This window comes from Osmerus mordax, chromosome 4, assembly GCF_038355195.1.
Source record: "Osmerus mordax isolate fOsmMor3 chromosome 4, fOsmMor3.pri, whole genome shotgun sequence".
NCBI classification, from domain to species: domain Eukaryota; kingdom Metazoa; phylum Chordata; class Actinopteri; order Osmeriformes; family Osmeridae; genus Osmerus; species Osmerus mordax.
This window is the reverse complement of record NC_090053.1, coordinates 21,738,608-21,764,390: the sequence shown is the minus strand read 5'-3', so window position 1 is coordinate 21,764,390 and position 25,783 is coordinate 21,738,608. Positions and strand designations below refer to the sequence as shown.

Here is a 25,783-nt window from a genome sequence, read left to right as displayed (position 1 = left end):
TACAAGCGAAAAAGCGACATCATCTGAAGAAAAGATATTAAACTCTGGAAAACCGAAAAAGCAAAAGTCTCCTGCGCGCGAAAAGAGAGACGTAAATGACTCGTTGCCCTAACGTACGTTTGTGGTTTCTGGCCCTGTCTCCCGGCCGGGGCAGGGCAGAGACGAGCAAACATTAGGAGACTAACAGTAAATCAAAGAACGGCTAGTAATGAATCACAGGACTTGCGAGTGAAGCGGGAGATGCACTGGAGAAGGGGTAAACCAGACTGAGAGGAAGTTCTGTTAACTACCAAAACACAAGTGGAATGTCTTCAGATGATGTTAAAGTTGTAAATAGAGCTCAGTGACAACATGGAAGCTGCTCAGCAAAGATCAACACCAATGAGCTGAGACCTGACTGGACGGACCAGCCCCGGCTCATCACAGTCAGTCACTGTCAACATACTTGACCTGACAACATTCTTGGAATTTAAATTGTCCAGGCCTCAGTCAAGAGAGTCAAATTCACAACTCATCTGACTTCAAAAATAAATGAAAAACTGTGGAAATTGTATCACTCTCTTGGAAATACCACTGGAAATTCACAGCCTTAAATCCAAATGGAAGCTGAGCAAGACCGCATAGAATTTAATTGAAACATTTGGGCCCCGACAGATGATAACATGGCCTGTAAATCTGACTTGTCTGACACTTCGGAGGTTCTCCTACACGAGCCGTTCTTTACTGTTACCTGTTTCCCTGTTTGCATCCATCATTCCACTAAACAAGTTGGTCCAGTTGTCCACCTGTATGGCCGACCACCCAACCCTGTATCACATATAACCTCACTGCCCACCTCAGTGGTGAGATGGGAATACCTTTTTAAACACAGTGGAGATTATCAACCAGGATTGTCAAATGAAAAATGTGTTGATTCTTCTCTCCAGCCTGTGCCAGAGGGGGGACTGAAGTCTGGCCTGGCATGAATGTGTTGGAGCATCTCAGTCTGACAGCAGTCCTGTCCTCCATCACAGTCACCTGGCCAGCCGAGGAGCTAACAGCGTGAGGACACCCCGCCCACACAGGGGAGACAGGAGGACACCCCGCCCACACAGAGGAGACAGGAGGACACCCCGCCCACACAGAGGAGACAGGAGGACACCCCGCCCACACAGAGGAGACAGGAGGACACCCCGCCCACACAGAGGAGACAGGAGGACACCCCGCCCACACAGAGGAGACAGGAGGACACCCCGCCCACACAGAGGAGACAGGAGGACACCCCGCCCACACAGAGGAGACAGGAGGACACCCCGCCCACACAGAGGAGACAGGAGGACACCCCGCCCACACAGAGGAGACAGGAGGACACCCCGCCCACACAGAGGAGACAGGAGGACACCCCGCCCACACAGAGGAGACAGGAGGACACCCCGCCCACACAGGGGAGACAGGAGGACACCCCACCCACACAGAGGAGACAGGAGGACACCCCGCCCACACAGAGGAGACAGGAGGACACCCCGCCCACACAGAGGAGACAGGAGGACACCCCGCCCACACAGAGGAGACAGGAGGACACCCCGCCCACACAGAGGAGACAGGAGGACACCCCGCCCACACAGAGGAGACAGGAGGACACCCCGCCCACACAGAGGAGACAGGAGGACACCCCGCCCACACAGAGGAGACAGGAGGACACCCCGCCCACACAGAGGAGACAGGAGGACACCCCGCCCACACAGAGGAGACAGGAGGACACCCCGCCCACACAGGGGAGACAGGAGGACACCCCACCCACACAGAGGAGACAGGAGGACACCCCGCCCACACAGAGGAGACAGGAGGACACCCCGCCCACACAGAGGAGACAGGAGGACACCCCGCCCACACAGAGGAGACAGGAGGACACCCCGCCCACACAGAGGATACAGGAGGACACCCCGCCCACACAGAGGAGACAGGAGGACACCCCGCCCACACAGAGGAGACAGGGGGACACCCCGCCCACACAGAGACAGGAGGATGACTCCCCGTGCCCGGATGGATGAGAAAAACACACCTCAAAAAGAGATGATCACATCCACGAAGAAATACTCATTTTGGGGGGAATGTGGGAAATGGTACTGAAATAGGACACCTTGTCATGGAACAATAAAGTAATTTTCAGCTACTATAACTCTCACACTCATGCCTCACACAGGAGTTGGGGATAAAATGCCAGAAGAGATGTAAATGCATCACAGCGTAGTGAAATTAGGTATCTTAGTGAAGAAAACCAGACATTAAAACATCTGTAAAAACCTCACAGCCAGCTCAAGGCTCTGGACAGTAATATCTTACCAACTGGCCTGAGGTCATATTAACATTAATATGACAAATATTCCACATATAAACTAAAAATACATTTAATGAATGTCACAGAGGGCCAAACCACCGTTGGTCATTTTTCTTGATTAAAACAAAATCCCGGGACAGAGAAAAGCTCTGAAATACGACACGTTGAGTAACGTAGGATCAAGCTGTGTCCTACCCTCCAAACAGCTGGCCTGCTGGCCTGCAGCACAGCAGGCGCTGGCAGGGAACAGGCTCATCCCTCATGGTGCTAAATCATCCAGGAAGATTTGGAGGCCTCATCCCTCATGGGGCTAAATCACCCAGGAGGATGTGGACTGCTGGGACTGGGCTCTCCTGGCAGGTGAGTCCTGCCCAGCTGGTCACTTGCCCACAATGCTTTCCCAGAAGAATCACAAAGAAATCTCTGAAAAGGGCATATGACACGTTTCATCCAGCTGCAGAGAGCACTCTGGATGTTCGTAAATCTTCAGCTGAAGTCTGGTGCTTGTGCTTCTTGAGTAACTTAACTCCAAGTCTGCATCCCTTCCCAGCTGCTTCTTATAAGAGCTTCCTCTAGGAGAGACGAGTCACGTGATCTAGCCCCCAGCAGGACGGAGGGGAAGAACCAGTGATCCACCTATCTGGACCTGCTTGCACTGGGCTCATCTGGCTGGGAGGGGAAGATGGTTTTTGGGTTAAGAATCGTGGTTCTAAACCTTGAGAAAGATATGCTTAAAAAGATTTAGTCTAATATGACCATCAAAGATATTTTCGCACAGAAGTTACTTTGAAGAGATAATGCATGCCATATTATATTGTTTTAAGAGTGGGTTTAATACTTTCGTCTTGATCAAGCTGTCACAAGGACGTTGAGTCGAACGTAGACAGGAGACTGATATGATGCAGGAAGTTGTGTTTTAATGGATGTCCATCAGCAAAAACAAGACAGCAAACAAACTTAGGTGTTCTTAGAAAAAACAATAAACGGAAACCAAATCAGGCTTGAATCTAGCGGAGCTCAAAGAGGCATGCCCGACATGCTCTAACATAGTAAGACAAGAAAAACGTCACAATACCCGACAAATGACAAACACAAACCTTAAATACATAAACATAATTGGCTACAGCCGAGGACTAAACAGGTGCGCGTCATTACGCATCCCTCGCTCCCGAAGACGGAGGGGATCAAGGAATCCTAATATTCGGGAGATAGGGAGCGTCATGGCCTGGATCTCCCAGTAGGCGTAACACAAGCTAGTTAATATAAGCAAAGTCCATCATTGTGTTTTAGACCCATCTTAGTTGACCTTCAGAGGCAGAAAACTCTGATCTGTATGAAGGAAACAGGTTGTTGATGTGTTGAGGTCTCCACTCTCTGGATGTATTTTGCTACAAGCCTCCTGCCTCCAGAGAGGGCTGTGGGGTGGGAGGCAGGAGGCAGGCCCTGTGTCAGGAGAGGAGACCAGAGGCAGGAGGCAGGCCCTGTGTCAGGAGAGGAGACCAGAGGCAGGAGGCAGGCCCTGTGTCAGGAGAAAAGACCAGAGGCAGGAGGCAGGCCCTGTGTCAGGAGAGGAGACCAGAGGCAGGAGGCAGGCCCTGTGTCAGGAGAGGAGACCAGAGGCAGGAGGCAGGCCCTGTGTCCAGAGGCAGGAGGGATGAACTCAGATAAGTTTTGTTCTCAGTTAGAATGTGACAGGTAACATAATTGACGAAACACAATCCTCTCATGTTGACACTTTCCTATCAGGAGTCCAGGAAGACTAACAGAATATGAAACTTTGAAAATGAACAATAAAGGACTTGCACTTTGTGTTTAGTTTTCATAAAATCTTCAATCCAACTTCTGATGAACGTTATCTATTGTTTCTCATTTATCATATCAATTATTCCTAGAAGGGAGAAGGTAAGCCAGTAAAGAATAATATTAATAGTAACATTACTCATGTAATATTTCTGTGGTATGAGAGTAGGAGTCAGACGGCATTAGGACCGCTTTTATATCGACAAGAAGGAGATGATCCCTAACTACTCCCACATGCTGCAGTCCTATGCTGGATCCAAGCTACAGCAGCGGCTCCTTCCAGGTTAGAATTGTACAAGTGACAGAGTAAGAATTACTTAGAGAGACACTAGAGCCCTCTTGTGGGTGGATGTGTGACTGCAGTTCAGACGCAGGCCCGGCATCAGCTACGAGGGGTTTCATCTCAGAAATCAACCACAAGATGGCAGCATGAGACCAGTAAAGGAAGGACAACATCCAACACTTTCCATGTGTCCATCAGACACTGACACACCGGTAGGAAGCCACATATGCATTTCTTTCTGTCCTGTTTCTGAAACATCAATAAGTGGTCACCAAAAATGAAGTACAAAGTGAACAGTGAACAGTGATGTTTGTGAAGCTTGGGATGTGTGAGAAAGGTTTGGCTGAAGGGGGATTTGCTGCTGCTCGGGTAATCCCTCTCTGGGTTCAGGAGCAAGTGTCCAGTGGGAACAGCAGTTCATCCTGCCAGTAAGAACCTGATCGTGAGTCCAACATTGCGTCTGAGAGCTACACTCATCCTGCCTCTAACACTACACCTTGACATGTGCTCTCCTCTCCTCCATCATTTCTCCTCCAACTGCCTTCATCATCCCAGTTCCTCTCATCTTTACCTCCCTTCTGCATGTGATCTCCCTGTGCCAGACAGCACTGCTGTAGTGAGGCCAGAGGAGAGAAGAGAGGATGGAGGGATGAGGCCTCAGGAGAGAGGAGAGGATGGAGGGATGAGGCCTCAGGAGAGAGGAGAGGATGGAGGGATGAGGCAGTGAAAGAGGAGGAGCTCTGCTTCTCTGTAGAGGCAGCATCTACTGCTGCAGCTATGGTGATTGGCTGCTCAGTGAGCGACAGAGCAACACTCCCTCCCACTCTCTCTCTCTCTCTCCCTCACTTTCTCTCTCCATCTCTCTGTCTCCGTACAGTGGAGAGATAGCAGCTTCTGCTGGAGAGAGGAGCACCTGTCCTACAGGGGTGTGACAGACCCACGGCCAGGGGGAGAGTCAGCCACACGTCCATGCTGCATGACTGACGAAGGTAAGTCCTCGGGGGGGGGGGGGGGGGCAGTGTGCAGGGGGGTCTGGCTGCTGTCTCTGAAAGAGGTGGGGTTCAGGATGAAAGTTCTGCCAGGACTACCACCCCTCCAGACAACAAGGCTGTTTCACTGTTCCAGATCTGTTCTAGAGGAAGTGAGGACTGGGGCTTGGAGAGTTGGGTCAAGCAGGACGACTCTATGAGAAGCAGTTGGCATTACGCTGATATGTGGATTAGAGAGATTACGTTTCTGACCGTTCTCAGAGCTCTGTGTGGTTTCAAGAGGCTGGGGTGTGTACTGTACGTGAAGTCTGACTTGGTTTAGTAAATGTGCCGGGGAAGGAGTGACAGTTGAATCATTTTGAAAGATTTTTTCCTAATTGCTTTTTAGATGTGTCAGTCGCATGGTTGTTGCCGTAGAAACAGAGACTGATTAAACTTCTGCAGGCCAGTAAGACCAAGTTTACCTGGTGGAACAGGAGCAAGTTAGGATTAGTTTAAATTGAGGAGCTGAAGGAGAGCTTGTATGTGTTAATAAACACTGTGTGCCTTGTGTGTTCGTCCAGCAGAGGCTGTTAGACTCAGCAAACAGTTGACAACAGCTGACAGACAACAGAGGATTTATCTGTAAGATATCAGCACAATGACAATCTGCTGAGTACAACGGCAGATTAATACAGTAATCCCATTCCCTTACACACACATGAGCATGCATACGTACAGAAGTGAGTGGGCTACACTGAGGTTACAGTAACTGCCATGCAACTGCACTTGATTTTACCTGGATAAATAAAGGTCAAATAAACACTGCAAACCCCACACTAGCAACTACACTGCAAACCCCACACTAGCAACTACACTGCAAACCCCACACTAGCAACAGTGTAGTTGGAACAGCCTTGAGGTTCATTTTGGTTTAGCAGTTAAGTTATTACAACAGTAAAACTTGGTATGGGGGAGGTTGGGAGAGGTTGGGGGAGGTTGGGGGAGGTTGGGAGAGGTTGGGGGAGGTTGGGAGAGGTTGGGAGAGGCTTTCCAGGGGTAAGTGGATGTTAACATTGATCTTGTTTTGAGAACACAACCTTCAACCCTCTTCACAACATCCCCTCTCCCCTCACACCCCTCCCCACACTGGGCCTACTGGCAGTCTTATAACAACACTTACTTAACTGTATACCATTTTATGACAGCAATTCTGATTAACAATGTTTTGCTATGTAGTCACAGTGTTGACAGTGGCCAACCTTAATGTAGTGTTGTCCAAAACGTGACTAGCTTTGTAGCATACTAAAGCTAACAAATTGTCCTTTTATGGGTTATTTTACTAGTGCAGCTGCAGCAGCAGCCCACCAAACTAACTGGAGTGGAGAAGTCTGCATTCATAATGAAAGAGACCAAAATAGACACAAACAGATGAAGGAGAGAGAGGGTGAGAGAGAGAGAGAGAGAGAGAGAGAGAGAGAGAGAGAGAGAGAGAGAGAGAAGGACTGGGAGGGAGAGGGGAGGAAGAGAAAGAGAGGGGGAGGGAGAGGGAGAGAGAGAGAGAGGGAGAGACAGACTACAGAGAGTGAGGTAGGAGGGATAGATGTAGAAAGAAGGAGAGAGAAGGAGAGAGAAGGAGAGAGAAGGAGAGAGAAGGAGAGGAAATGTGAGATGTGATGGGGAGGCAGAGGGCTGCCTGGGTGGAGCAGGTGCTGTGCTGCCTGGCTGGAGCAGGTGCTGTGCTGCCTGGGTGGGTGGAGCAGGTGCTGTGCTGCCTGGGTCTAGGGGGGTGGGGGGGTGTTTAGTGTCACCCTGACCAGCGGTCTCAGCCAGGAACAGAGAGAGATCTGTCTGAGGCTGCTGGGCCTGTCCTCAGAACAGACACAGTCCTGCTGACTGTCACCTTCTACAGACAGAGAACTGTCCGTTTCAGCCTGACCTTGAAAGAGCATGAACATTCTGCTGCAGGAACCTTCAGCTGCAGGAACATTCTGCTGCAGGAACCTTCAGCTGCAGGAACATTCTGCTGCAGGAACCTTCAGCTGCAGGAACATTCTGCTGCAGGAACATAAAGCACTCAGAGATGACCTCTGAGTAAATCTCTGGAGAGCAAGCAAGGTAGCAAACACAACCGCCCCGATGATGATCACTCTTACGAAAGGAAAATGCTAAACGGAACACGGGAACTGCATCGGAGCGATCTCTGATTATGTTCGAGGAATGAAGACTGTAATGTAAGATGTTGGGATGTGAAATCTCCAACGTTGGAAACTGGTCCTGCAGCTGGAGGGGGGGGGGGGGGGGGGGGGGGGGGGGAGGAAGCACATGGGGTTGGAAAGACTTTTGTCCACCGAGAAAATAAATCCACAACAATGGAATGACATCAACCAGGAAAAACACAGAGAGGCCACCAACCTGTACCGGGATAGCCCACAGATCCACTCAGCCTCAAGGGGGAGGCCAGGGGGGGGAGTGGGGAGGCCAGGGGGGGAGTGGGGAGGCCAGGGGGGGAGTGGGGAGGCCAGGGGGGGGGTGGGGAGGCCAGGGGGGAGTGGGGAGGCCAGGGGGGGGGAGTGGGGAGGCCAGGGGGGGGAGTGGGGAGGCCAGGGGGGAGTGGGGAGGCCAGGGGGGGAGTGGGGAGGCCAGGGGGGAGTGGGGAGGCCAGGGGGGAGTGGGGAGGCCAGGGGGGAGTGGGGAGGCCAGGGGGGGGAGTGGGGAGGCCAGGGGGGAGTGGGGAGGCCAGGGGGGGGAGTGGGGAGGCCAGGGGGGAGTGGGGAGGCCAGGGGGGGGAGTGGGGAGGCCAGGGGGGAGTGGGGAGGCCAGGGGGGGGAGTGGGGAGGCCAGGGGGGAGTGGGGAGGCCAGGGGGGGGAGTGGGGAGGCCAGGGGGGAGTGGGGAGGCCAGGGGGGGAGTGGGGAGGCCAGGGGGGGGAGTGGGGAGGCCAGGGGGGAGTGGGGAGGCCAGGGGGGGGAGTGGGGAGGCCAGGGGTGGGAGTGGGGAGGCCAGGGGGGGGAGTGGGGAGGCCAGGGGGGAGTGGGGAGGCCAGGGGGGGGAGTGGGGAGGCCAGGGGGGAGTGGGGAGGCCAGGGGGGGGAGTGGGGAGGCCAGGGGGGAGTGGGGAGGCCAGGGGGGGAGTGGGGAGGCCAGGGGTGGGAGTGGGGAGGCCAGGGGGGGGAGTGGGGAGGCCAGGGGGGGGAGTGGGGAGGCCAGGGGGGGGAGTGGGGAGGCCAGGGGGGAGTGGGGAGGCCAGGGGGGGGAGTGGGGAGGCCAGGGGGGAGTGGGGAGGCCAGGGGGGGGAGTGGGGAGGCCAGGGGGGAGTGGGGAGGCCAGGGGGGAGTGGGGAGGCCGGGGGGGGAGTGGGGAGGCCAGGGGGGGGAGTGGGGAGGCCAGGGGGGGGAGTGGGGAGGCCAGGGGGGAGTGGGGAGGCCAGGGGGGAGTGGGGAGGCCAGGGGGGGGAGTGGGGAGGCCAGGGGGGGAGTGGGGAGGCCAGGGGGGGGAGTGGGGAGGCCAGGGGGGAGTGGGGAGGCCAGGGGGGGGAGTGGGGAGGCCAGGGGTGGGAGTGGGGAGGCCAGGGGGGGGAGTGGGGAGGCCAGGGGGGGGAGTGGGGAGGCCAGGGGGGAGTGGGGAGGCCAGGGGGGGGAGTGGGGAGGCCAGGGGGGAGTGGGGAGGCCAGGGGGGAGTGGGGAGGCCAGGGGGGGGAGTGGGGAGGCCAGGGGGGAGTGGGGAGGCCAGGGGGGGAGTGGGGAGGCCAGGGGGGGGAGTGGCTGGGGAAGGCTGTCTTGGGGATGAGAAAGGAATTCTCTTGATGACTGTCTAAACAGACCCTATGTTGTTATATAGCAGGGGTGGGGAACGTCCGGCCCGCCCAGCCTGCATGGCAGTAAGGTCCAGCCTGCATGGCAGTAAGGTCCAGCCTGCATGGCAGTAGGGCCCAGTCTGCATGGCAGTAAGGCCCAGCCTGCATGGCAGTAAGGCTCAGCCTTCATGGCAGTAAGGTCCAGCCTGCATGGCAGTAAGGGTTAGCCTGCATGGCAGTAAGGTCCAGCCTGCATGGCAGTAAGGCCCAGCCTGCATGGCAGTAAGGGTTAGCCTGCATGGCAGTAAGGCCCAGCCTACATGGCAGTAAGGCCCAGCCTGCATGGCAGTAAGGCCCAGCCTGCATGGCAGTAAGGTCCAGCCTGCATGGCAGTAAGGCCCAGCCTGCATGGGAGTAAGGTCCAGCCTGCATGGCAGTAAGGCCCAGCCTGCATTGCAGTAAGGCCCAGCCTGCATGGGAGTAAGGTCCAGCCTGCATGACAGTAAGGCCCAGCCTGCATGGCAGTAAGGCCCAGCCTGCATGGCAGTAAGGCCCAGCCTGCATGGCAGTAAGGCCCAGCCTGCATGGCAGTAGGGCCCAGCCTGCATGGCAGTAAGGCCCAGCCTGCATGGCAGTAAGGCCCAGCCTGCATGGCAGTAAGGCCCAGCCTGCATGGCAGTAAGGCCCAGCCTTCATGGCAGTAAGGTCCAGCCTGCATGGCAGTAAGGGTTAGCCTGCATGGCAGTAAGGTCCAGCCTGCATGGCAGTAAGGCCCAGCCTGCATGGCAGTAAGGGTTAGCCTGCATGGCAGTAAGGCCCAGCCTACATGGCAGTAAGGCCCAGCCTGCATGGCAGTAAGGCCCAGCCTGCATGGCAGTAAGGTCCAGCCTGCATGGCAGTAAGGCCCAGCCTGCATGGGAGTAAGGTCCAGCCTGCATGGCAGTAAGGCCCAGCCTGCATTGCAGTAAGGCCCAGCCTGCATGGGAGTAAGGTCCAGCCTGCATGACAGTAAGGCCCAGCCTGCATGGCAGTAAGGCCCAGCCTGCATGGCAGTAAGGCCCAGCCTGCATGGCAGTAAGGCCCAGCCTGCATGGCAGTAGGGCCCAGCCTGCATGGCAGTAAGGCCCAGCCTGCATGGCAGTAAGGCCCAGCCTGCATGGCAGTAAGGCCCAGCCTGCATGGCAGTAAGGCCCAGCCAAGCAAATCTCCTTGGCAGTAAGGCCCCAGGCTGGGCCTTACTGCCAAGGAGATTTGCTTGGTGTAAATGACATGTAGTGTGTTTAGCTGTCACTTCATGATCCATGGAGGCGTTCATTATCACTGCTTTACAATGGTCTGTGGTGCTTGTTTCAGCCTGAAACAAAGACAGTTTTTTCTCTCACTAAAACACAAAGACAGTGTTCAGCTTCATAAATGTGTGTCGCTGTGTTCAGCATCATGAGGGCCCACAGGGTTACAAATATGTCTTTGTTCCCAAACAGCAACTTTTCCCCATTTGACCAATCACCATTTATCCTTCACTAAACGATGATGATGGATCAACATCCATCCAGTCTTTCCCACAAAAGTAATTTTATCCCACTTTTCCGTCATCACCACCATCCTCCTCAACTCCAAGCACGGTGCTGGGTCACAGTCTGTGTGTGTTTGTGAGTGTGTGTTCTATTGATGAGACCAGGCAAAATCTCATAGAGATCAAAATAATCTCTCAGCTATAAATATATAAGCTTCTTATGCCTGCTGTCCTGCAGGACCCAGTGGGGGCTTGCGGGCTGGACAGGGTCAGTTCCAGCTGCTGACGTGTAGGCTGTTATGCAGCTTTCAGCACATCAAGGGGACACAGATAATGCAGCTTCACAGTAAGGACAGATCTGAGCTCCGCCGTCACCGCTGTGCTCGGCCCAAAACTTCTCTAGACGTCAGCGTTAATTGTCACCAGTGGCCATTCAACGAGGCGTAGACTACTTTACAGTAGGCTAATGGTAGGCCACACATTACATGGATATTTTACAGATTTAAACAACCGATGCTGAAGTTTTAGTAAAAAATACGCGGCAATTCTGTATTCAATTTTGCGTAAAAGGGACAGGAGGCTTTTTGGTGGCTGGATGGATGGCTGACATCTGGTGATGTAACTTTTCTTATAAAAACGACTCGTCGTGATCAGGTTTGACTCCAGGGGTTCAGTACAAAAGGATATCTGTGTGTTTACGTGCGTCCGACCACATTAAACTGAGTTGACTCAGTTGACTCTGCTGTACTGATCTGCCTCAGGCTGTTTCAGCTCGGCCGAACGCTACAACGCTATAGGAACAAATCCTTCTGTTAAAGCGACTCATCTCCCTAATTGTCTGAAAGTGATTTCCTCCAAGGAAATCCTCGCTACAGTATCTATGGCAACGCCCATTAGTGCGGTCTGAGTCAACATCTCTCACAACCAGAAAAAGATTTAACAGAGAACAATAGGCAGCAGGAGAAACACATGGCGCTGCTCAAGTGGGAACGAGCTTTGACGCGTCTAATTGCTACCTAGAGACATGAACCACATGAGCAGAGGGCAAAGTGGACTGTTTACTGAAGTGATATGCAGACAAACTTAACCAATTAACCTGTTTGAACGTTCAATAGCCTATGAAAACAACAAGTTACAAAAGTAGCCCATAGCCTACTGTAAATTGTTTTGACTATGTGTTCTGGTTCTTCAGTGTGTCTGACTGAAGGGCCTCTAAATCGTTAGACGTGGGGGAGGAGACGGAGTCTCCTCCGGAGAGACGAGAGGAAGAGCGGTCTCTAATGGAAGCTATTTTGGACCGATGAAAAAATAATACCATCAGGAAGGGGAAATTGTGTTTGCTTGGGGTCACAATAGTGACAGGAAATCTATACATCCCTTGCAGGTTGTTCATTTTTTGGGTCTGTTTTATTGTGCAGTCTACACCGGTGTCAAGTTTAAGTCACAACGTCTGTAACGCGTCGCCAGTTGACTATCTGTCAGAGGTTTTCTCTTTGGTCTATTTTAGGTGGATAGGGCCTATAGCCTATATGAAGAATACATCTCTCTTCTTTCTATAGGGAAAGCAATATGACGATATACCACGCTACAAAACCCTGAAGTGGAAAATAACCAAGGCCTAGCTCTGGAAAAAAATAGGTCAAAGTCCTGATGCCATGACGTGAAATGCGTCACATTGTTTGAGGGGTTTAAGGCAGCAAACAGCCAGCTGTTCTTCCCAGCAGAAACTATCTACTGGAGAATGTGTAACCCTGTGGTTCCTGGGTCTGTCTGCGGTCTGAAAGTAGGACAAAGGAGAAAGGTCAGAAAAAAAGAATCAGCAGCTATTGTCTTCAACCTTTTAACTACACCACCCCCCCCCCCCCACCCTCCCACTCTCCGCCCATCTTGTTCACCACACCCAGACCCCATCTTGTTTACCACACCCAGACATTTAAACGACAAACTAAACAGGAGGGAGAATCAGCTGGTCTGGGGGCTAATTGATGTTGAGAGGGTGAGCATTGTTTCCCAGCAGGATGCTGCCAGCCTTGAATAAGCTGCCTGCTCTCTGCTCTCCCCAGACAGCCCTGTCTCTCTGCTCTCCCCAGACAGCCCTGTCTCTCTGCTCTCCCCAGACAGCCCTGTCTCTCTGCTCTCCCCAGACTGCCCTGTCTCTCTGCTCTCCCCAGACAGCCCTGTCTCTCTGCTCTCCCCAGACAGCCCTGTCTCTCTGCTCTCCCCAGACAGCCCTGTCTCTCTGCTCTCCCCAGACAGCCCTGTCTCTCTGCTCTCCCCAGACAGCCCTGTCTCTCTGCTCTCCCCAGACAGCCCTGTCTCTCTGCTCTCTCCAGACAGCCCTGTCTCTCTGCTCTCCCCAGACAGCCCTGTCTCTCTGCTGGCTCGTTACACCAGCGTCCGCATGTCTCACATCAGAGAGGCACAGAAACACAAAAGCCAGCCGGCCTCTCAGGTCACCTCCCATTCAGTCACAGGTCACTGGCAGCCTGGGATGAGGGCTGGGGGTCTGGCCTGCACCAACCCTCTGTCAGTGAATACTCCATCACAAATGCCACTGTCACAGTCAAGGGTGTGTGTGTGTTCAGTTTGGGCTGTGGGCCGGGGTTCATCTGAGATGTGGGTTTGAACTCAGTAGTTGAGAGTCAGGTAGTGTTGTTCCTCCTCACCTCCAACACTCCACTGGCTCCCTCAACTAAACACGTCCACATGTTTCCTCCCCACAGATGTCATGGCGTCCAACGTACAGGAGCTCAAAGTTTAGGAACGTATACGGCAAAGCTGCCAGCCGGGAGCAGTGCTTCGATGGCATAACCATCACCAAGAACGTTCATGATAACCACTTCTGTGCCGTCAACCCGAAGTTCCTCGCCATCGTCACAGAATGTGCAGGAGGAGGGTCCTTCCTGGTCCTCCCCATTCACAAGGTACGGTACAAACTCAGGTCCGGTTCACAAGGTAGGGTACGTCCTCCACTATATAAGGTTTATAAGGTAAAGCACTGTCTCCAGTTCTGTAAGGCTGTGCAATTCATAAATGTCTGAGTCAATAGTAGCAGTGTAGTATCTTTACACTCGATATTACCCCAAGGCTAACTCTACCAACTTCACTAGTTATTCATGTCTTTGTTTCTCAACCAACAACACAAACACAGATTTTGCTCAATAGTTGATCTTGCACACAACATGTATCAGATTATCGGTCTGCTTTCCCCCAATCTGGATTTAACAATTCACATAAAAGCAGATACTTTTTTTTATAGTAACGTGCAAATAGTGCCTGCAGAAAGTACAGCATAAGATCAAGGATCAGGGGTGCGTAGTTCTTACAGTCAATATCAAGTATTTCACTGGACATTTCTGTTTTTCTGACTGCCCCCCGCCCCTGGTGAACTGCAAGGCTACGCAGGGCTGGCATGAACCCATCTCAGTCAGACATGTGACCTTGACTTACAATTCTGTCTTTCTCCTGGCTCTGGTATCAGACACAAACAAAGGAAGGCTGACAACGCCATCCACAATGGACACTGTCTGACAGCGATAGCACAACTGTTGCCTGAAACCTTGAGGCATAACTGAATCAAGATGACATCCACATTGGAAATCCTGTTCAGTTTGATGATATCGATGATCATTCTTTCACTCTGTAATGTTTTCATGTTGTAAAACCAAACAAAAAACTAAGCAAAAGTTAAAAAAAAATGTTGAGCCTGAGATTAAAAGTTGTTGAGGCAGGCTGGGATTCAGAAGACCTTGTCCAATGTATGACAGCACAGTAGCGCCCCTCAGGGGACACAAGGGGACATGCAGGACTCGACCCAACATGGTCTCCTCGGTGCCGTCCCACACAGTTCTGTCCACAGTTTTACCAACAACCTCTGAGAACCACTCTGTGTTTGCCCCCCAGGCCGGCCGTATCGACCCCCACCACCCCAAAGTCTGCGGCCACCAGGGCAGCGTGCTGGATATCAAGTGGAACCCCTTCATCGACAACATCATAGCCTCGTGCTCCGAGGACTGCTCTGTGAGTGACACCATCCCCAGGACACTCTCCACGGCCCAACACCAGGACACTCTCCACGGCCCAACACCGCCATGTGAGGTGGCAAAGTCCACCTCTGAATAGGTGTTTCATACGAGGGCCGTTGGTAACTCCTGTGTGTGAAACATTCAGGATAACACCGGGATACATGTAGAATGTAATAATATAACACATATATGAAAATGATTGATAATACCTCACCTCGTGCCTACGACTGCAGTACCACCCAGGGGTTATTAGGCAGCACACCCTCTCGTGGTTTAGTGCTTTATTATGTGAATGTGTCAGTGCGTTGAACTGAGATGTGAATGTGTCAGTGCGTTGAACTGAGATGTGAATGTGTCAGTGCGTTGAACTGAGATGTGAATGTGTCAGTGCGTTGTTGTTGAACTGAGATGTGAGTGTGTGTCAGTGCGTTGTTGTTGAACTGAGATGTGAGTGTGTGTCAGTGCGTTGTTGTTGAACTGAGATGTGAGTGTGTGTCAGTGCGTTGTTGTTGAACTGAGATGTGAGTGTGTGTCAGTGCGTTGTTGACGTTGTGTGTGTGTGTCAGTGCGTTGTTGACGTTGTGTGTGTGTGTCAGTGCGTTGTTGTTGAACTGAGATGTGAGTGTGTGTCAGTGCGTTGTTGACGTTGTGTGTGTGTGTCAGTGCGTTGTTGACGTTGTGTGTGTGTGTCAGTGCGTTGTTGACGTTGTGTGTGTGTGTCAGTGCGTTGTTGACGTTGTGTGTGTGTGTCAGTGCGTTGTTGACGTGTGTGTGTGTGTCAGTGCGTTGTTGACGTGTGTGTGTGTGTCAGTGCGTTGTTGACGTTGTGTGTGTGTGTCAGGTGAGGGTCTGGGAGATCCCAGAGGGGGGTCTGAGGAGGAACCTGTCCGAGGCCGTGTTGGAGCTGTACGGTCACAGCAGAAGAGTAGGACTCATCGAGTGGCACCCCACCTGCAGCGGCCTGCTGTTCAGCGCCGGCTACGACTTCAAGGTACACATCCACTCTGGGGAGTGGAAGGATTGTTTACAAATGTGGACAAACAGCTTTTTTATCATAGCTGAGGATGTGGTCATTAAATGGGCCGTTCTTAACAAAAAGTAGGTGGGGGTGGGGGGGCAGATTTAAGTTTTCAAAAAGTGGATTACACATGTCCTACCCATGGATAACGAAACCTACGCCCCTCGTTCAACCGCTAGTGTGTCGCTACTTTTTAATCGCGGTTTTTCATCAAAGGATCATCAGAGCTCCTACTGAACAAGCCCGCAGAGACATGTTTCCTGTGGTAGTTTGGTTGAGCCTGGTGAACCCTAACCCTGGTGTGATGTCTTCTGACAGATCCTGCTGTGGAACCTGGAGGTGGGTGCGGCGGTGAGGATGCTGGACTGCCACTCAGACGTAGTGCTGTGCATGTCCTTCAACATGGACGGCAGCCTGCTGGCCACCAGCTGTAAGGACAAACACCTGCGCATCATCGAGCCTCGCTCAGGGAAGGTGCTGCAGGTGGGGCTCTGCGTCCTGGACACACACACAAGTATATATATACACAAACACACACCCCCAGACACACACTCAGTCAGAAGTGCGTGTGTGAGATGTACGGTGTCGTGTCAGTGAGGAGGGTGTGGTGTTTGTGGTGTGTGTGGACAGGAAGCGGACTGTAAGAGCCACAGAGTGAACAGAGTGGTGTTTCTGGGCAACATGAAGCGTCTGGTGACGACGGGTGTCTCGCGATGGAACACGAGACAAGTGGCACTCTGGGATCAGGTGAGCCCAAACGTGTGTGTTGAGTTGTGTGTATGTGTGTTCTGTGGGAGTATTGTGTGGGTGTGTTTTATTGTGTGTGTGTGTTAGCCGAGTGGAGGGTTGACAGGGCTTGTGTTGTCTCCACAGGAGGACTTGTCCGTGCCCATCGTAGAGGAGGAGATCGACGGTCTCTCTGGGCTGCTCTTCCCCTTCTACGACGCTGACACACACATGCTGTACTTGGCAGGCAAGGTACAGCACAGCGTCACGTGTGTGTGGGGGAGAGAGAGGCAGGAAGAGAGAGAGAGAGGCAGGAAGAGAGAGAGAGAGAGAGAGAGAGCGAGAGAGAGAGAGAGAGAGAGAGAGAGAGAGAGAGAGAGAGAGAGAGAGAGAGAGAGAGAGAGAGAGAGAGAGAGGAAAAGAGAGAAAGTTGCCATATGTTACCAACATTTACATTTCCAGTGTGCTCTGTAATCTCAGGTGTGTGTGTTTATGCGTCTTGTTCACAGGGAGACGGCAACATCCGCTACTACGAAGTGAGCACTGAGAAGCCCTACCTACAGTACCTCATGGAGTTCAGGTCCCCAACTCCACAGAAGGGACTGGGTACGTCTAACAATAACCAGTCTTCATCGTTGTGGCAGTACATTCAAAACAGCTGAAGCCTGTAGCGGCCTGGGTTCAAATCTGGCCTTGCCACACGTCTTCCCCTCTCTCACTCTGCTTTTACTGTCAAACTTGACTTAAAAACTGAACAATAAAACATGAAAAAGGCTCAAAAAGTATGGCAATGAACATCAGTAAAATAAGGTGATGATGTGTCATCTTGAAGTCTTTTCCTGGTGTGCTTCGCAGGTGTGATGCCCAAGCATGGTCTGGACGTAGCGTCATGTGAGGTGTTCCGCTTCTACAAGCTGGTGACTCTCAGAGGCTTCGTGGAGCCAGTCTCCATGATAGTCCCACGGAGAGTGAGTACGGGAGGAGAGGAGGAGAGGAGGAAGGGAGAGGAGGGGAGAGGAGAGGGGAGGAGGAGGGCAGTGAGTATGGGAGGAGGGGAGGGGAGGAAAGGAGGGGAGGAGGGGAGAGGAGGAGAGGAGGGGAGGAGGTGAGGGGGAGGGCAGTGAGTACGGGAGGAGAGGAGGAGAGGAGGAGAGATAGTTATTGACATAAGTTGCACTGGCAAACAGCAGAAACTTGATTCAAATCTCACAAACAATATCCCTTCAAAAGCCACACCGGGGAACGCAAAACTAATTGCTCAGGCAAAGTAATTCCACAGGATATCAGACTCTACCCTCTTTCAGGCACTATTAGCAACAGCAGTAGCTGATAATGCTACACTAACTTAGAAAGTTGGACCGTAATCCCCCACACCATATGGGCAGCCTGGCCTGCCTCCCTGCCTGCCTCCCTGCCCGTCGCCCTCCTGTCACTGTGTCGCAGAGCAGCATGGCGAGCCAGCAGTTGTGAGTGTTGTTGTGTGTTTGCAGTCGGAGACATACCAGGAAGATCTGTATCCCATGACGGCCAGCACAGAGCCGGCACTCACCGCAGAGGAGTGGCTGAGCGGCACCGACAGAGGTGAGGAGCTCTCTGACTGCATCCTGATCATCCTGACCGTGTGCATGCATGTTAATGCGTGTGTGTGGGGTACTTCCAGAGCCAGTGCTGATGTCCCTGAAGGCAGGCTACAGGAGGCCAGGCCAGGTAGCCTTCAAGGCCCCGGTGAAGGAGAGGAGGAGCGGGCCAGGGAACGGCCTGGATCTGCTGGACATGGTGCCGCCCAAAACAGAGAACGAGGTGAACATGCTAGAGCTTATGAAACAGCAACAGGGTGTGTGTGTGTGTGTCCAGGACTCACACGTCCACGTTGTCCTCCAGCTCCTGCACATGTTCTTCAGACAGCAGGATGAGATCAAGAGGCTGAGAGAGGATCTGGTGCAGAGAGACGTCACCATCCAGCTGATGGAGCTGCAGCTCAACAACCTGAGGAACAACAGCTCCTGACCTCTGACCGCCCCCATCCCCCCTCTGATCTTCTGCCCTCTCAGGAAGAGACATCGTCTCCCCCCCCCCTCCCGCACCGAGCTGTGAATACTGCCAAACATCCCCCCCCCTGATATCCTACCCCAACACACACCCTTGCCAGTCCTCAGGGTACTCATATAGATCTGGTGCAGTGTAAGTGTGTGAAGGGTTAGGCTGAGGGGACCTGAAGACAGGGTGAAGTTAGGGCCACCTTTGGTGATCCTCATTTACGAGTTCCAAAAACATGCGTTCCCTGTTAGTACATCTAGGGTCTGCCCTGGTAGCCAAAGCACCCATGTAGGATGTGTAGCTGTGAGTAGAATCCACCCTGACAGTCTAGCTAGGCAAGGGGCCCTCTGGCTAGGAAGCAAGACCGTTTGATGCAATAACGCGTAACCTAAATTGAAGTACCGTACTTGTGTGTCATCTTGAAGATAACTTAATGAGTAACATAGCAGGTCGGCTGCAGGAGTGTTGCAGCGTTTAATGTGATGAAAATGCTCCAGCAGTGATCTGTGAACAAGAGGTGATACGATGTGAAAACCAATACTCTAACCCACTATCTATCTGGTACTATTCCTTCTGTACATGCAGTTGGTTTTCATGTATTGTTAAATGATCCTCACATCAATACTTTATTGAATATTGTCAAATGAAAGGCATCAACTTACCAAGCTGTATCAGTGACAGCTTGGCTGGTCATGTGACTTGGCTTTCCGAGGTTAAAGGGACCATTCAGGGAACGTTTCCTGAAGTCTGAATGAAATCTATCAGAGATGCCAAGGATACCTGGGACACACTCGTGTGTGTTTAAACCTGTTAATAAAAGTTACAATACAGTTTAGAAAAATATAAAGCATTCAAGGTCAGAGAAGGTAGAACATTGAACCCTGGAAAAGACAATTACAAGAGTATCTTATAATTTGAAAAGAAAGATGTTTGTTATGTTGAAGAGGGTGCTGTGTACGTGTAGTTTGGAGGAAGTGTGACTGCAGGCTTTAGTACGAACATGAACAAGTGTTATCATGCTACTTATTGGAGCATGAATCTGCATATCCCTGCAGCTGTTCCATTTACTAATTAAATTAACTGACACCTAAAATGTACCATCAGTGTACTGTCTTCAACAGCTGCAATGATTTCCATTTGTGTGCTTCAACAGTACATCACAGATAAGCTTGCCAAGATGACAACATTTACGTTTTTAAAGATTGTAACATTAGACTGGGAGTTAAAACTCCTCTGGGGGAGAGGGACGACTTCTGACTTCTGGACTGCCTCCAGACTGAGTCAGGAGGCTCTGCTGGAGGCCAGGGACAAACACAGCCTCCAGACTGAGTCAGGAGGCTCTGCTGGAGGCCAGGGACAAACACAGCCTCCAGACTGCCTCCAGACTGAGTCAGGAGGCTCTGCTGGAGGCCAGGGACAAACACAGCCTCCAGACTGCCTCCAGACTGAGTCAGGAGGCTCTGCTGGAGGCCAGGGACAAACACAGCCTCCAGACTGCCTCCAGACTGAGTCAGGAGGCTCTGCTGGAGGCCAGGGACAAACACAGCCTCCAGACAGCCTCCAGACTGAGTCAGGAGGCTCTGCTGGAGGCCAGGGACAAACACAGCCTCCAGACTGCCTCCGATCGTCCTGAGGGAGTGTTTTGGAATAACTAGAATATTACCGGGTCAGAAACCACACCTCTTTATGATCTTCTGCCACTAGGTGGTGCCCCATGTCACACAACTGTCTCACACATGGTGTAATAGCTCCTCACTTGCAGTAATTACATTGGTTAAAAGGGGTGATGGTGTATGTGTAACAGATAGCAGCTGTTCTCATTTCTAAACATGGTTAAGGATTAGATCTTTACTTAGTATGAAGAAATACCCAACCATCTCGCCATCTTGACATTTCCAGGAAAGTCATTTAACAACTATTACAAATAAAAATAACATTACATTTTGGAGGGAACAGAAAAAGAACACAATCTCAACTGCTGAGAACTTGGCGTTCAGTAAAAACAAGGAAAATAAATTGTTAGATTATGGCAAGGGGCGGTGGAACACATCTTAACATTTCAAGAGACCACAGGTTGCACCAGTCAGGAAATCTCAAGTTTGCATGAGTGCTTTGGTACAATGAGATCTTCCTGCAGTCTTGGTGAGAACCTTTCCACAACATAGCTGGAACACTGAAAACACACACCAAGGAATAGAATTACACTGTCTTTCATTTTACAATATTTAATTTATTGATTACAACAGGGAAATATAAGAAATGTCCACCATTATCAAACTAGCATAGAAAAGGTTTTGGTCACTATTTACAAAAATCCACAGACTTTTCAAGAAAAGGTAAGAATTAATCTTGTGATGATGGAGGACATTCATTATAAATCTACATGAGGGGAATTCAGTATATTAGGATTCTCAGCATCCCTGACAAGACATGGAGCTACCGACTTCATTAACAAAGGATAGAGAACACAGGCAGGTATGTAGGGCATTCAGTCCAAGGCATGGGTACATGGGTCCATCTTGGGGAAACGGACACTGCCGACAGGATGTGCGAGCGCACAGAGACACATCTTGAACATGGAGTTCCAATTCTGGTTACACAAATGTCAGTGCAGTCTCTCTAGTGGCTCGATAACAGAGGGAAGAAATTAAATTCCAATAACATAAAAAAAATATTGTAATTCCCAACTAAACCCATGGTTAACATTTCCCACTCCCACCCAATATAATAGCTTAAAAACCAACAGGGAGACATATGCTTAAAACAATACGAGGGGGTATGGTGAGGGTACGACAGCGTCTCTAGTCGTCATCATCATCATCATCATCGTCGTCATCATCTTCTCCTTCGTCATCTGCTTCTCGTTTCCTTTTCTGTCCCCGATCCTCACCTGTACAGAACAGTCGTGTCGGGTTAGTGTGAAAAGAACATCTCCACTTGAAATGTGTATTTATGTGATCATTCAGCTCAAGCATGTTTCCTACTCACCATCATCTTCCAACTCCTCCTCCTGGAGCAAGAAATCAAACAGGTCAAAAAAGCCACATATTTTTATTGAATTAATGTCATAAAATTTAAACTCAATTTAAAATAAAATTATATACTGTGTTTTTTAAATTAAAATTTCAAATCTGAAAACACAGCTAAATGTGTAGTAGTTGTGACACTACTAGCCTGATAAACAAGGCAATGCTAAAGGGGGACATGGGGCAGTGCCGTAACACGTTAAATGCACGTTTAGATGGCGACAAGCTCACCTCCCCACTCAAGTCATCCTCGTCTCCTGCCTCCTCATCTTCTTCCTCCTCTACCTCCTCCTCATCTTCATCTTCGTCTCCTGGGGCAGCATCTTCATCATAGTCTTCCTCCTCTACCCCTTTACAGGAATAAGAGAAGATTTAAACACTTAATGCATTTACATTTAGTCATTTAGCAGACGCTCTTATCCAGAGCGACTTACAGTAAGTACAGGGACATTCCCCCGAGGCAAGTAGGGTGAAGTGCCTTGCCCAAGGACACAACGTCAGTTGGCATGACCGGGAATCGAACTGGCAACCTTCGGATTACTAGCCTGACTCCCTCACCGCTCAGCCACCTGACTCCTCTTAATGGATGGGTGAGAGAGCCCAAACTAGACAACCACATAGCTTCTACCCCCACAGCCGGGCTCCGAGCTTCTACCCCCACAGCCTAGCTTCTACCCCCACAGCAACCCACAAGCAGCTACAACAGCTGTTCCTTTCACCAAAAGCTATGGAAACAGAGTTTCAGCAAACATTCACCATAAGAACATATATAAAAACGCACATAAGAATATTACAAACAGGAAAAAGGTTGAAAGGTCCCTCCTCCTGCTGACTGATCAATCCCAGCTCGTACGCAGCAACACAGAACATACCGTCCTCGTCCTCGTCGTCCTCGTCGTCCAGGCCGGTGTAGCCCTCTGCGTCAGAGTCGGGGGCCTCCTTGTCCTCCTTGTCGTACCCGTCCAGGTAGGTTAACTGGGGCAGCAGCGTGAACACATTGTCTCGGTACTCCCCCAGGTTGGTCACCTCACAGTTGAACAAGTCTAAACTCTTCAGGTTTTCTAGTTTTTTCTGCAAGGTAGAAAAGAGAGCTTGGCGAGTTGACAGACGAGTTGACGGGTGACTGCTCAGTGCTAGATCACAGGGATCTCCAGCAGGTGGACGGGGCTTAACTCACCAGAGGTTCTATAGTGCTGAGGTCTTTGATTTTGTTTCCACTGAGGTTCAGGTGTGTGAGGTTCGGACATCTCTCCGCCAAGACTTCCAGACCGCCTGAGATTCTGTTATCACTGAGCTCAAGCTGAAGGAGCCATGATGAGCATGTTTATTAAGTATAATATTTATTTATTAAATGTTAAGAGGATTGTAATAGTGTTTTGTATGTCACAACAAGTAAACTTACCTTTTTTAATTTCTTTAGTTTGGGCAAGTTTGCAACTGATGTTAAGCCCACATTGATTGTACTTAAGAATTCCAATTCTTCAAATTCATCTGTGAGGCCCTCAATTTTTCCTTCATTTGAGCGGCAGTTATCAAGAACAAGTTCTTTCACCTGGAAGACAGGGGCAATTTGATAAGATAAATAACATGAAAGATTTAAACCTTTTTGAATGGGGTGAGATTCAATAAAGGCAACCTCTATCAACTAGTTGGCTAAAGCTGGCTTGTAAATGATTGCAGAATGTAGAAACAAAGTATGTTATGTATTTAGAAAAACGTGTACATGAGTATACAGTAAAGTCGATTTTATAGTTTGAACTTGGCCTTATCATACATTTTCGTTGGATTGTAAATGTACTGCTATGCACAACACCGCATGATCTCGTGTCTTAAATAGAATGCAGCAAGCTTCTCGAAATTTGTAACAAATGTCTTGACCTCATGAACGATATGCTGGACAAAATGGCCGTCCGCGTTTATATTGTGGAATTTGCATCTAAAGGATCATTTGGAATCACGTATAAGCAGAATTGTGTGATTGTCGGCGATAAAATCGTGTGCGAGTGGGGGTGGAGAAGAACTGCGAGGTTGGCGCTTACTTCAGTTGGAGGAGGCGGCGTAATCCCCACAAACACCGTTATTCACTCGACGTTTGTGTTGGACAACATGCATCTATGTATGTTCACATTAAACACAAGGTCAACGATTGACCATGCTTTCAACTATGTAAATGCAGATTTCTATTCGGGCTAATTGCTAAAGATATATTTAACCGCTACAAAAGCTTTTCATTATTTGTCATTGTTGTTAGCAAGAGCTAACACGAGTTGTCGACAATGGCCAGGGAGGCAGGCTAACTGCTAAAATGGCGACGGAATGCTAGTCTCGCTAGCTAACCTAGCAGCAGGTATCGAAATGAATACGAAAGCATTTTGTTGAAAGGATTGACCCAGAAAGAATATTTTCGATGTATAAAATGTCACGCAAAACGTTGTCTTATCCTGAGAGCTTTGGTCTATATTAACCTAGCACTTGGCACAGCTTCTTGTTTTTAGCTGATATGAGTGGATGTCGGTGTTGTGCTCTACTACGATAATAGCCCAGCCGTGTGACAGGGTCTGACGACTTATTTGCTTCCAGATATGCATTTCTGCACACCGCTGTTTACTGCGCCGTTACGTTAGTTGTCTGTTTGGGGCCCGTCTTTTAGCGTACAATATTTGTGCCATTGTCTTTCGACCTCGCACATCAACAAGATGTTTTCGCAAACAGGACTGATGCTGACTGGATGGATTTTATTTGGCTCTCCTTTAAAGCCAAGAGTAGCCGTTTCGGAGATACCAAAACCGGCGAACCTGGTACCGGCGACGTTTCAAGTCGCGTAGGTCACTGATGTTGGCCATTATAATGTTCAATGGACATGTAAATTAACTCCTTAAAATCTGTTGGTAGCTTACGATTCATTTCCGTAAACGGGGTAGTGTAGCCTACGTATTACAGGCTGCTAGCCACCGAGTGTTGTTGACTATGCGGAGCGGCCTCTGTGCGCTACGCGGTCCGTTTCCATTGAGCGTAAATTAAGTTTATCAAGCCCCAGACCTACAAGGGTCAGTTTTCTGGTAAACACATCATCGTAAATAACTTGAAATTGTTACGAAGAATAGAATACACTTCGTATGAACTACAAAGACTAAATGAAAAAAAAATACTTTACAAACTACTTAAAACAACCTCTTCCGTAGGGTAGCCTATGACTTATGCCCAATAACTAAATATCCATGTGCATAACAGTTTAACTGCAGATAATAACGTTAGAATGTGAATGGTCACCAACAAAAAGTAGCACGGAGACCGTTTAAACAATTCTGATATGAACAACCGTAATTTCACAAGCAAGATGGACTACACCATACAAAAACGCACACGAGTCAGTCCATTGTGTTGCATATTTGACCCGATTCCCGAATTGAAAAATTAAATTTCTTGTGTGAGCCTACAGTTTGTTAAAAGGGCGCGATCATGATTTTACTAAACAGTCTACCCCATGTTTACGGACAAGTTTAACTCCCATCACAATCGCCCTGGCATTGTGATGAGTTCTGCACACTGACTTTGCAAGCTTTTCACAAGTTGCTTTTCTAAAAACCTTGCATGGCTCGCCAACACGATCGTTTAATTAGAAGTTCAATAAGTCAAATTCAGTCTATAGGCGCCCAAATGTTGTTAAATTGAACGCGAGAGAGACTCAAACCTTGCATGCACTAACGTTACTTACAGCCTATAATTTGGAAATAAATAATAAATATTTGAGGATGTTCTTACGTCTGAAGGTGTTCGATTCCGCAGCTCTAGATGAATTCTTTTTTTCATGTCCATTTTAAGCCTAACAAGCTATTCCAATTCATAAACCCAAGAACAGTTGAACATGTAAAGCTCTATCCACACAGCTACCGCCTTGGCCACTATTCACTCAAACTTGATAAGTAAGGGGCGGGATCAGGAATTTATTGTCGTCACTATAAACCAATCAATACATTCATAGCAGATATACCAACGTTTTCGGACGCCCATCCTTCATTCTGAGCCAATCACAGAACAAGGCGGGGTTTAGTGGTCGTATGGTTGGAGAAGTGCTATAGCTACTAGGCTATTGAATACTGCCCTTTTAAGTTATTTCACAGCCAAGACACAAATGTAACGCTCTTCATACTTGTATTAAAACGTGTAATATGAAATGTGTAGGCTACACAAGTTCAAACAATTTCTCAATGGAAAGTGAAAATGGACAACAAAAAGCGTTCTAGTGAACTGTAAAATACTGCCCAGGGAAATTACT

General features: G+C 50.0%; 2 protein-coding genes across 2 annotated transcripts; one reads left to right on the top strand and one right to left on the bottom strand.

The window, feature by feature from the left end:
- The first annotated feature begins 5,334 nt into the window (after nt 1-5,334).
- coro2bb (coronin, actin binding protein, 2Bb) lies at nt 5,335-19,557 on the top strand. Its single transcript, XM_067234245.1, has 12 exons — nt 5,335-5,389; nt 13,399-13,599; nt 14,579-14,695; nt 15,542-15,691; nt 16,037-16,201; nt 16,349-16,465; nt 16,592-16,696; nt 16,954-17,050; nt 17,300-17,412; nt 17,935-18,025; nt 18,105-18,244; nt 18,326-19,557. The coding sequence occupies exons 2-12, from the start codon at nt 13,399-13,401 to the stop codon at nt 18,449-18,451; spliced, it is 1,422 nt and encodes a 473-aa protein (XP_067090346.1). The 5' UTR covers nt 5,335-5,389; the 3' UTR covers nt 18,452-19,557.
- Nucleotides 19,558-20,690: 1,133 nt separating this feature from the next.
- Nucleotides 20,691-25,501, bottom strand: LOC136942113 (acidic leucine-rich nuclear phosphoprotein 32 family member D-like). Its single transcript, XM_067234897.1, has 7 exons — nt 25,270-25,501; nt 22,910-23,059; nt 22,685-22,807; nt 22,380-22,578; nt 21,739-21,857; nt 21,470-21,491; nt 20,691-21,371 (listed from the first exon to the last, which is right to left on the bottom strand). Exons 1-7 carry the CDS (start codon nt 25,321-25,323, stop codon nt 21,283-21,285), a joined length of 756 nt encoding a protein of 251 aa, XP_067090998.1. The 5' UTR covers nt 25,324-25,501; the 3' UTR covers nt 20,691-21,282.
- Nucleotides 25,502-25,783: the final 282 nt, after the last annotated feature.

Coding starts and splice junctions, on each gene's coding strand:
- coro2bb (XM_067234245.1), top strand. CDS start 13,399: ATGTCATGGCGTCCAACGTACAGGAGCTCAAAGTTTAGGAACGTATAC. Junction 15,692..16,036: donor GCGCCGGCTACGACTTCAAG/GTACACATCCAC, acceptor GTCTTCTGACAG/ATCCTGCTGTGGAACCTGGA. Junction 16,466..16,591: donor AAGTGGCACTCTGGGATCAG/GTGAGCCCAAAC, acceptor TTGTCTCCACAG/GAGGACTTGTCCGTGCCCAT.
- LOC136942113 (XM_067234897.1), bottom strand. CDS start 25,323: ATGGACATGAAAAAAAGAATTCATCTAGAGCTGCGGAATCGAACACCT. Junction 22,808..22,909: donor AACTAAAGAAATTAAAAAAG/GTAAGTTTACTT, acceptor TGGCTCCTTCAG/CTTGAGCTCAGTGATAACAG. Junction 22,579..22,684: donor TCAGCACTATAGAACCTCTG/GTGAGTTAAGCC, acceptor TCTACCTTGCAG/AAAAAACTAGAAAACCTGAA.